Source organism: Bos taurus, chromosome 3 (assembly GCF_002263795.3).
Source record: "Bos taurus isolate L1 Dominette 01449 registration number 42190680 breed Hereford chromosome 3, ARS-UCD2.0, whole genome shotgun sequence".
Taxonomy (NCBI): Eukaryota; Metazoa; Chordata; class Mammalia; order Artiodactyla; family Bovidae; genus Bos; species Bos taurus.
Genome location: NC_037330.1, coordinates 110,482,282 through 110,494,081, shown reverse-complemented (window position 1 = coordinate 110,494,081; position 11,800 = coordinate 110,482,282). Strand labels below are relative to the sequence as shown.

The window sequence follows — 11,800 nt, the reverse complement described above, 5'->3', positions numbered from 1 at the left end:
GGAGTTGGTGACGGACAGGGAGACCTGGCATGCTGCACTTCACGGGGTCGCAAAGAGTTGGACACAACTGAGTGACTGAACTGACTGAAGCCTGTTCTACTCACTCTTGATTAGGGAAATAAGTCTCAGAGCTACACTTCAGACAATAGTCTATACTGGAACATAACTTGATGAAGAAAATTAAAATGATATTCACAAAATACTACACCATTATATTCTACTTGTTCACAGAGAAGTCAGAAAATTTTATGTGATATTTGCATGTGAATTAGCCCATTTTAAAGGTTGGCATGCAGTAAATATTTTAAGTTAAAACATTTTTTAAAGTCTATAAAATGATATGGTCTTTTGGTGTTTGGAACCAAAAGTATCCTAAGAGATTTAGAGGTATTAACTAATTCTCCCAGCAACCTATTTTACAGATGAGGAAACTGAGGCAAAGAGCAGGTAACCTGACTAAACTGTACATGGTGAATCAAATACAACTACAGGAAAGATGGTGTGCAAGACTGCCAATTTGCAATCCACAGGTTATTACATATTTGCATAAGCTAGAAAGAAAAAGGCTTTTAATTCTGAATTGGTTTCTCTGCTGAATGGCCTTGGACTGTCACTTAACCTCTAAAATTCCCTCTACAAAATTCAGATAATATGAGTAACCTTGCAGTGCCCACTAAGCGTTGGTTTTCTCTTTTCTCCTTCCCTGACATGGATGATTGCTCTGAAAATTGATTGTATGCTTGTATTATCATGTGGAATGTACAAATCCCACCTATTGTTCAGGACCCAACACATTCACAATACCTCTAGAAACAGTTGGAAGTAAGAAACAGCTTTAGGCTGTCTGTTCCAGTTCTATTGTTGTTCCTAATTCTTTTTGTGATCTCAAGCAAGTCAAATCTTATTTCTGGGCCTCAGTGGCTCCATCTTTAAAAACGTGGAGGAAATAAATGGCTTTAAACTGTGTTCAGAGAAACACATTTCTCTAGCAGTGGGAGGGGGCATGAAAGGAGAACACTGAGGGCAAGGGGGAAGCTGGGGAGCAGGCTTATAGGTTCCCCATTTCCTCTTCAAATTTAGCAACTCCAACTTCAAACTTAAGTCACCAGATTTTATTAGAAGAGATGACTAGACCTTTCATGTACCCATATTCCCTGAAATTTTTTCTTGGCTGCTCTTTTTAATTCCTTCTTGTTCTTAACATGGAACTAAAGGGTCTGACATCTCTTTTTCTTTTGGGCTGAAACATACTTTTTTTTGTCTTTTTCTCCTCTTTCTCATCCACAAGTGAAATTAAAGATGAACAAGAGTGAGCAAAGATCAGCATGGAAACCTAGCAATCTTACACATTCTTTTCAGTTAAGTGTGATGGATTATAAAACTTCTTAGTTTAAAAACATCTATCAAGCAATATGCAAAAATTAAAGTGACACACAAACATTACGTCCCATTATCTTGTAATTTTTGGAGTTGCTCATTTGCATCTAAATGTCTTTTGTCACGAGGAAAGACTCTTCGGAAGCAAATTCTTTGTATTTCTTTCTTATATGATTACCCCTAGCTACAACTCCATTAGGGCAATTTCTCCCCTCCTGGGGATGGGAGACTGGAATGCATCAAGTCCTCAGTTTCTTCAGCAATCTTCAGCTTTGGTTTCAGGGCAAATTAGATCCAAATCTATTTCACAGTTTTCTGCTTAAAGATGCTCATTCTTTAAGTCATATTCTCAAAGCTCCTTCAGTGGAAGTGAATGAAGACACACAGTATTTGCAAACCGTCACACATCTTCAGAGGATAATTACAGTATTCTTGAAATATCATGAATTTTCACTTTTAATCTTCTAGATAAGAATGAATTTATTTCTTGCTTCGAAGACAGCCTGGTGCGTTGAAAAGCCTGGAGGATTGTGACTCAAGTCTTGTTCTAATTACACACCAGCCTCTACATGCTTTGGGGCAAATGACTTTCCTTGTTTTGGCTGCAATTTTACCAATGGGAAAGCGTAGATGGTTCCTAAGATACTTTTCGATTTAGACAAAGGACAAATTTGAGAAAATTGTCTCCAGTTGTTGCTTCAGTCTTCAAAATCACCAAAGGCTTTGGCTTTGAAGTTAGGCTGTCAGAGGTGGCCCTTAATCGTCTACGCCCTGTGCTTCTGACCAGGCTGTCTAAAGGCAAGAAAGGTGGATCTTCTTGAGATGACTGGCTTGTTCTCTTGTTGCTTGGGATTCTTCACATTCAGAGGTCCACTGTGAACTTCAGCTCACCATCGTTTTCCCCTTACAATGGTATCACTGGAGTCAGGTCCAAGATGGTGATCTGGACCCCTCACTGACATTTCACCCAATACTCCAGATAGCCCTTTCACTAATTTCTTGCATTCCCCCTTCATCATTGCGTCATGGCCCCTTTAAGGAAGCGGCCATAGTTGAGTAGTGGGACCAGCTGCTGGCAGCAAAGAGACTTGCAGGATTTGGCCTACCCTCGGCTACTCAACGCGCACGCTCGGGACCGGGGGCTTGGTGGGAAAGGAAGGAGGGGCTTAGGGTGCGCCTGCGCATCAAGGGCGCGCGCAAGGGGCTGGTTTGGTGATCCCTTTAAGAAACCGCAGGCGGAGGAATTTCTCTGAGAGAAAATAATCCTACTCACGGGGCCCCTTGGAGGCCATTAACCCCCCGAGTCCCGGCCCCCCCCTTTCCCGGGCAGGCCCTACCGCCTACGCTCGCACCCGTGGGATCTCAAGATCTCCGACCCGGCGCGCGGCATCCGCCCCCTCCCCACTCTAAGCGCCAGGCCCGGCCAGGTTCGGGGACGCTGCCGCGAGGCGGCTATTCCTGCAGTGTGGGCGGGGGCCGGGGGCCCGAGAGGTTCCGCCGCCACCGTGCTGGGAGCCGCAGCGGTTCCGAGCGGGGCCCAACATGGCGGAGAGAGAGGTGGAGTCCGGCCCCCGAAAGAGGGTAGGTGAGGTGAGGCAGAACTCGGGCGGCGGGGGGCGGGGCGGGGGCCGCGTCCCGGGGCCCGGGAGGGGAATGGGCCAAGCGTAGGCTCGTGGAGGCGTCGCCGAGGCCCGGTTGGGGAAAGGTTCCGGGCAGGACTGAGGCAACCTTGAGTCTGGAGCGCGTTTAGAGTGGTCCTTCGGCAGGTGGGACAAAGATTTGCTGCTGGTTGGGAGGGGAGGGGGAGGGGCTGTTGTGTTTGTGTTTTTAATTTTTCCAGCCCTGTTGGTGGGTTATCTGGGCCGGGAGAGGAAAGGTGTCAGATACTTAAGTGCATCTTTAGTGAACCAGAGTCTGGAAGTTTTAACAGGAGAGAGGTCAGGTGGGGGTGGTGGCGGCGGGAATGAGTCGTGGAGGGGTCTTCTGAGGAATAACCAAGAGGGTGTTTCAGGAGTACCATTGCAAATTCATTTTCCTGCCTTCTTTCCCCTCCCCCCATAACCGTTATCAAGACCAAGGTGGAGGTGGTGCTCTTACCTAAGAAGAAATGGGTTCGTTGGCTTGTCCTGATTTAGGAGAAAGATGTTGGCAACTATAAATGTCATGTTCTAGTCTAGTCCCTTTAGCAACAATTAAGAATATGGAAGAGTGTGACAAGTTTTGTCATAACAAGGATGTATCCAACCAACCTGCAGAGGTGAAGCCAATTCTACATAGGAGTTGCTGAGTGCTTTTTAAAGTTTGTCTTGAAACTTTTCTTATTTAATTCTGAGTGATTTTCTTTTTTTCAGATGGAGAACAATACTGTACTGTCAATTGAGCAGTATTTTTTAGATTTTTCTTTTATCACCCGTCCCCCCCTCCCCCTCGCCTCCCTTCTCCCTTAGCCTGCGTGTTAAGCAGTAAGTTTCCTACCAGGAATCTTCCTTTTTGTAAATGGTGTCAAAATGATCAACTCAGTGTTAAGACAGCTGCCTAGAAAATTACTGCTTAAATCCTAATCTTTCGATTTATCATAAAATTAGCAATCTCAGTGATACTACAGCTAACATTTCGAGTGCTTACCATGTGCCTGGCACTGTGCTTTATAGGAAGAATTAAACCTCAACATTTACTATGGGCTTCCCTGGTGTCTCAGCTGGTAAAGAATCTACCTGCAGTGCGGGAGAGCTGGGTTAGATCCCTGAGTTGGGAAGTTGGGAAGATTACCTGGAGAAGGGAAAGGCTTCCCACTCCAGTATTCTGGCCTGGAGAACTCTGTGGACTCTATAGTCCATGGGGTTGCAAAGAGCTGGACACGACTGAGTGACTTTCAGGAGGAAACGTAGGTGTATAGGGGTTAAGTAACTAATATTAGAGAGCTAGTTAGGAGATTTAGCTGGGATTTGAATCCATGTTTGTCCCAACTACAGTGCCCACATAGGAGTTTTTAAAGTCTATGTTTCTCTCCTTAAAAGCTTAAATGATAAATAACCAAAGAAGTGTCAAGTAGTGTTTTTTCCACAATTTATTAGGAAAATATTTTCAACTACTCAGCAAAACTGAAAAAAAAAATGCAGGATGTGTCCATAATGACCAACATTTAGATTCTGTCATTGACATTTTACTGTACTTGTGTTACCAAATATTTATCAACATCTATCACTTTATCAGTTCTTATTTGCATTTCACTGTAGTATACTGAGCAATTGAAGTTTATCGTTGATAGTCTTAGGTTTAGAAAACTTTAGATCTCTCATGCAATAGTTAGATCTTCCTCATAGGACAAATTAAATTGTATGATAGTATGCCCAAATAGTTCACTTAGGATTAATATTGGTTATGGAATGCATGCATTTTGAAAGTTTTAAATTGTTGTTTATACTTTGAGCCAGTTTTAAACTGGATCCTCATTATGCTTGAGTGAAGGCATATGGCATGTGGGCCACCTGTTAAAATATAAAGAATAAATTATCTTAGTTGAGAATTCAAGATCATCTCTGAACCCAGTTGCTGCTAATACTGTTGTTATTTTCACCATAGAAGATAGAGTGTTCTAGAAAACATCTGTGCACTTTAGTAACAAATTCAACTAGATTTTAAGTACTATTTTCTCTTCTAATACACTTAAAAGGTGCTACACTGATATCAGTGTAAACTTAATATTGTTTTTAACAGCATGTAACATACAGAGCACTTGTATAGGTTTTTCATGTTATTTTACCAGTTTCATTGTGGAAGAAGGTTACAGCCAGTCTCTTTTAGGCTCCATAATCTATTTTGGTTTTGATATTTGGTTAGAATGTTTAGTAGAGTTGTTTTAAATGGTGCACATGATGCATGTGCTTCCCCCCCGCCCATATTTTTGTCTCCCTGCACTAAACTCTACATGGGTTCCATGTGTACATTCTGAGCAGTTAGTGGGAAGTGTGTATAAAAGTATAGTATCTTTTTAAAGAAGCTGTGGTACATATATAAAATGGAATATTACTCAGTCATAAAAAGGAACACGTTTGAAACAGTCCTAATGAAGGGGATGCATCTAGTGAGTCAGAAAGAGAAAAACAGTTACCATATACTAATGCATGTATATGGCATCTAGAAAGATGGCACTGATGAACCCGTTTGCAGAGCAGCAGTGGAGACAATAGACATCGAGTACAGACTTATGGACATGCCTGGGTGGGGGAGGAGGGGGGGGTATGGCCAGAGTAACATGGAAACATGTATTACCATATTTAAAATAGATACCAAAGGGAGTTTGCTGTAGACTCAGGGAACTCAAACTGGGGCTGGATAACAACCTAGAGGGGTGGAATGGGGAGGGTGGTGGGAGAAATGTTCAGGCGGGAAGGGACATGGGTAAACCTATGGCTGATTCCTTTTGATGTTTGGTAGAAACAAATGTAATACTGTAAAGCAATTATCCTTTACTTAAAAATAAATTTAAAAAGTACGATATCTTTTAAAATAATCTGTTTGCCTTGAGGTAGTTTAAACTATATAGGCCTAGATAATAAATTTATTTAATCTGAAATTGCATTGATGTTGTTTTGGTGTTGTGTTTATGATACTTACTGCCTTTGACTTTTATAATCACAAGTCACAAAAAAATTGTTGAGTACCTGTGCCTGTTGGTGAACTGTGTTTTAGGCAATGTGCTACGGTATATGGTATGTATGATCATTTAGAATTACATATTCTGACTTGTCTGCTAAATTGTGAACTCCATAAGCATAGGGCCATTATATTCTTTTTTGAACCTCTAATACGTATGACCTCCATGTGATAGGGACTCAGAAATTGACTTTTGGTAGTTTACTTGTATTAGAGGCTCTATGGCTTGGGTACCAAGTTATCTGGTTTGTAGTTTTGCGACCTTCTGTTAATCTTTGATATCACCCTTTATATTCCAAATTCTCCTTTGTGAATTTAGATTTAAGGATCTTGTGATTGTTTTGGATTACAGTTAGATGGGAGAGTGTGTTTTAAAACCATTGACTTAACAACCTTAAATTCTTTGTAGGTCTGTCTCATGTCTTATTTTTATGTTTATGGGCACTTAGGACAATAGTAATACCTAAGGTAAGACTGATTTAATTGTATTCAGACTATATCTGAACGCCAGTCTCTCAATTTGTAAACATGGAGAAGCTGAATATGTGGGTGGGTGAGTACCACATCCATCTATCATCTCTGCTGTACAAAGAACCAAGTTCATATGAAGGCCAGTATTATACACAAACACTCACATACTCTTTAAAGTCAGGATATTTTTCAGATATTATTTATGAGTTTGTTTAAGATTATAAAATTTTTATTTTCTGAACTAAGCTTTAAAATTCATAAGATAGGCTTATAAGTAGTGGGATTATTTTATGCATGGTTATTGTAATAAACTCTTATGAAGCATGAGCTCTGACTAAATCTGGTGACCATATTTTTTTGTGAAATTCCTTTATCTTTTCAAAGGTTACATACAAAATTATAATAACTTTTGTAAATGTATGTATTATTATCTGGTTTAGTAGATTGTATCCATTTTCTTATTTAAACTTTTCTGTATATTAACTTTGAGATATATGTTTGGCATATGTTTAAAAGAAAGAGAAAGCATATGTATATAAGTATTATACTTCCATTTTTGTAAAAACAAACTGATCTTTCTCTCCTCTTTACATATGTGTCTATACTTGTATATGTATGAGCTTGGAGAAAGTTGTGAAGGACGTATGTCAGCTGTTACCATTATCTTCAGCAGATGGGGATGAGAAAGGAAAAGGGAGACTAAGGGAAAATTTTGCAAAATGGAAAATTTCATGGGGTATAAAATTAAAGTGAAAATGTAAACTATGTTCTCATTGTAAATATGTTAAAATTGAACATGCATGTAGACAAGGAATAGAAAGTAACATGAACAAATGAAAACATTGATTTTACTATGTGATGGGATTATGGAGAAGTTTTGTTTTGTATTTCTGTTATTTTAATATTTTATAATAAAAAAATTGCAAAAGGTTAATCCCTCTTAATTCCTTAATGAACTTTTTATCTTTGGTTTTTCTACTAAATGTGTTGCTTAAGAACATGGTGGTACATATCATTAAAAATATTTGCAGTTCACATGTGCATAGTGTAAGTTATCTACTTACATATCTACTTCAAAATGCCCCTTATACATTGAGTGTATAAAGAGCATTTTGAAGAGACCATTCTAATGATGACAGTGATCCTGAATTGTTTTCACAGTGCGCATCTTGTAACTAGCAGAGAATTCTACAAATAATGATAATATTTATAAACATTTACGTGCCATTCTAAAGGTTTTACATGCAGTGTATTTTTTAATTCTCATTAATTCCATAAATAGTAGTCAACTATTACTGTCCTGTTTTATACAGGAGGAAACTGCAGCACAGAGAGAGCTCAAGGTCATGATATATTAGGCTAAAGTAAGATCAAGTGCCACTTGAAAAATTGTACTGTTTGATAAGTAGTATAGGTTAGAATTCATTATATTAACATACAGTAATTAATAAACATTGTACTTAGTTGCTCATGTCTGACTCTTTGTGGTCCTGTAGACTGGAGCCCAGTAGGCTCTTCCATCCATGACATTTTCCAGGCAAGAATACTGAAGTGAGTTGCCATTTCCTCCTCTGGGGAATCTTCCCGACTCAGGGACTGAACTCATGTCCTCTCCTGCATTGGCAAGTGGAATCTTTACCACTAGTGCCACCTGGGAAGCCTTTAGTAAACATATACATTAGTTATTAATATATGTGATACAAGGTAATATGTGTACATAATAGTATTGGTTCAGAATTCATTGTCTGGAATTTTTGGTTTTTAAAATAATATTGTAGTTAAGACTGCACTTCTACTGCAGGGAGCGTGGGTTTGATCCCTGGTTGGGAAACTAAGATCCTGCATGCCCTGTGGCGTGGCAAACAAAACATTGAAATATATTTAAATCAAACTGATACAAATTATTTCCCAAGAAGCATCACATTAACTTTCTGCCTGTGAAATATATCTTGCGATAACCTTAAAGCATATCTTTGCATCTCACAGGCTTGTTTTTAAGAAATATACACTAAATATTTTAAAGCTATGATTCACTTAAAAGATAAAGCTTATGCTTCCTTTGAAAATGGAATGCTTTTATTATGTGATAAAATATAAGTAGATAAATGTACAGTTGCAATTTCTCTGGATATTTAGAAAATATTTTTGAGCTCTGTGTTAGATCAATCACTTTTTTTTTTTAAGATCAACCACTTTTTAAAGAAGACTGACATTTCCTTTAAATATGCTGATTATTTTACTATGAGTTAACTGTATGTAATTATTTTCGCAAAAGAGAAAGGAATTTTAACATAGTATTAGGTTGTACCATACAGAATTGCTAATATTTGATCATTTTAACTACATAGATGCCTTTTCATATGGCTCAACTCAGTAGTAGGAGCATGGACTTTACAAAGTCAGGTTATGTACAACCTCTAGTATTTAGCAATAGTATTCCTATGCCCAGTTTTTTATGCTTAGGGAATACTAATAATGTTATTTTAATTTCATTCATTTTGGTCTCACAGAAGCTTGAGCTAGCTGCCTTCCTGTCTTTGATGAAAGACAGTACATAAGCAAACCTTTTGTTGTCCAATATTTAGGCTCCCCACTATTCCTTGAGGCCAAGGATCACGTGTTCATTTTTTTTTTATATTTCCCAACATATAAATATACACAGTCACATATATACTACATATTCATAGGCAAGATTAAAAAACTGTACTGTATTTCATAATTCCGTATCAATGCCGAATATGAAAAATATATTGGGGCAGTGAATCCCCATGTTCTTAATACCCAGCTTTGACAAGTAAACAGTTATCAACATTTTGCCATTTTTTATCTCATCTTATTTCTTCCTGCCTGCCTTCTCTTTTTTTTTTTTTGATGCAATAACTTCAAAGAAATCTCAGGTATCACATCATTTAATCTATAAATACTTCCGTATGCATTTTTAACAGGTAAACGACACAACCACAATGCTAAACAAAATTGATTTCCTTAATCCAGTTTAGATTTCTCTGATTATTAATAAGTGTCTTTTTACAATTGTTCTGTTTAAATTACTGTGCAAATGAGATTTACCTCATTTACTGTGCAAATGAGGCTTATATGTATCTTAAGTTTCTGTTAACTTTAACCATCCACCCTCCCACTTTTTCCCATGCTCTTTATTTGTTAAATATATTCCCTCTTTTGACCAGGAGAGTTTCCCACATTCTGGTTTTGGCTGATTGAATTCTCATGGTGTTTAACCTTTCATATTTCCCACAAAATAGATATAGAGCAATTGTTCTCTATTTTGGCTGAAACATTAGGATTACTTGGAGAGTTCTTAAAGATCTTGATTCTCAAATCAATTAAATCAATTCACAAGGTGGATTCTAGGCATCAGTATTTTTAAAGGCAATTTGATCTCTGGTTTCATTGCCTTTTCTAAATCCAGCTTGTACATTTGGAAGTTCTCGGTTCGTGTACAGCTGAAGTCTAGCTTAAAGTATTTTGAGCATAACTTTGCTACTTTGCGAAATGAGCACAATTGTATGGTAGTTTGAACATTCTTTGACATTGCCTTTCTTTGGGATTGGAATAAAAACTGACCTTTTCCAGGCCTGTGGCCATTGCTGAGTTTGCCAAATTTGCTGACATACTGAGTGCAGTATTTTTTTTTTTTTAAACTTTACATAATTGTATTAGTTTTGCCAAATATGAGTGCAGTATTTTAACAGCATCATTTTTAAAGATTTGAAATAGCTCAGCTGGACGTCCATCACCTTCACTAGGTTTGTTTGTAGTAAAGATTCCTAAGGCTCCCTCGACTTCATACTCCAGAATGTCTGGCTCTAGGTGAGTGACCACACCATTGTGGTTATCTGGGCCATTAGGAGCTTTTTTGTATAGTTCTTCTGTGTATTCTTGCTACCTCCTCTTAATCTCTTCTGCTTCTGTTAGGTCCATACTGCTTCTGTCCTTTATTGTGCCCATCTTTGCATGAAATGTTCGCTTGGTATCTCCAATTTTCTTGAAAAGATCTTTAGCCTTTTCCATTCTATAACTTTCCTCTATTTCTTTGCATTGTTCACTTATCTCTCCTTGCTATTCTCTGGGACTGTGCATTCAGTTGGGTTTATCTTTCCCTTTCTCCTTTGCCTTTCACTTCTCTTCTTCTCTCTGCTATTTGTAAGGCCTCCTCAGACAACCATCTTGGCCTTGTTACATTTTTTTTTCTTGGGGATGGTTTTGAATACCACCCCCTGTACAATGTTATGAACCTCTGTCCATAGTTCTTCAGGCACTCTGTCTACCAGATCTAATTCCTTGAATCTATGTGTCACTTCCACTGTATAATCATAAGGAATTTGGTTTTTCCCTGGGTAGCTCACATGGTAAAGGATCTGCCTGCAGTTCAGGATCTGAGTTTGATTCCTGGGTTGGGAAGATCCCCTGGAGGAGGAAATGGCAACCCACTCCAGTATTCTTGCCTGGAAAATCCCATGGACAGAGGAGCCTGATGGGCTACAGTCCATGGGGTCACGAAGAGTTAGACACTACTGAGCGACTAAACACTACCTGAATGGTCTAGTGGTTTTCCCTTATTTCTTCAGTTTAAGCCTGAATTTTGCAAGAAGGAACCTGTGATCTGAGGTCAGCTCTAGATCTTATTTTTGCTGATTGTGTAGAGCACTCCATCTTTGCTTGCAAAGAATATAATTAATCTAATTTTGATATTGACCATCTGTTAATGTCCATGTGTAGAGTCATCTTTTGTCTTCTTGGAAGAGGGTGTTTGCTATGACTAGTGTGTTCTCTTGGCAAAACTCTGTTAGTCTTTGCCTTGCTTCATTTTGTACTCCAAGGCCAAACTTGCCTGTCACTCCAGGTATCTCTTGACTTTCTCCTTTTGCATTCCAGTCCCCTATGATGAACATCTTTTTTTGATGTTCTAGAAGGTTTTGTAGATTCTTGTAGAACCTTTCAACCTCAGCTTCTTTGACATTAGTGATTGGAGCCTAGACTTGGATTACTGTGGTGTTGAATGGTTTGCCTTGGAAATGAACAGAGATCATTCTGTTGATTTTGAGATTGCATGCAAGTACTGCATTTTGGGCTCTCTTTTGACTGCGATGGCTACTCCATTTCTTCTAAGGGATTCTTGCCCACAGTGGTAGATAAAATGGTCATCTGAATTAAATTTGCCTATTCTGGTCCAGTTTAGTTGACTGATTCCTAAAATGTTGGTGTCCCCTTTTGCCATTTCCTACTTGACCACATCCAGCTTACCTTGATTCATGGACCTGAAATTCCAGGTTCC

General features: G+C 38.7%; 1 protein-coding gene across 8 annotated transcripts in view; it reads left to right on the top strand.

Annotated features, from left to right (window-relative positions):
- The first annotated feature begins 2,628 nt into the window (after nt 1-2,628).
- The window catches only part of ZMYM4 (zinc finger MYM-type containing 4), a 164,687-nt gene continuing 155,515 nt past the window's right edge, over nt 2,629-11,800 (top strand). For 2 of the 8 annotated variants that reach the window (XM_002686481.7, XM_024990230.2), the window contains exon 1: nt 2,629-2,958. In XM_002686481.7, coding sequence (XP_002686527.1) covers nt 2,920-2,958 — 39 coding nt within the window. In that variant the 5' untranslated portion in view covers nt 2,629-2,919. Of the gene's footprint in view, nt 2,968-3,012; nt 3,144-11,800 lie in introns of those variants that run through there. The other 6 variants (XM_024990229.2, XM_024990228.2, XM_024990232.2 and 3 more) reach the window with 5 other exon arrangements.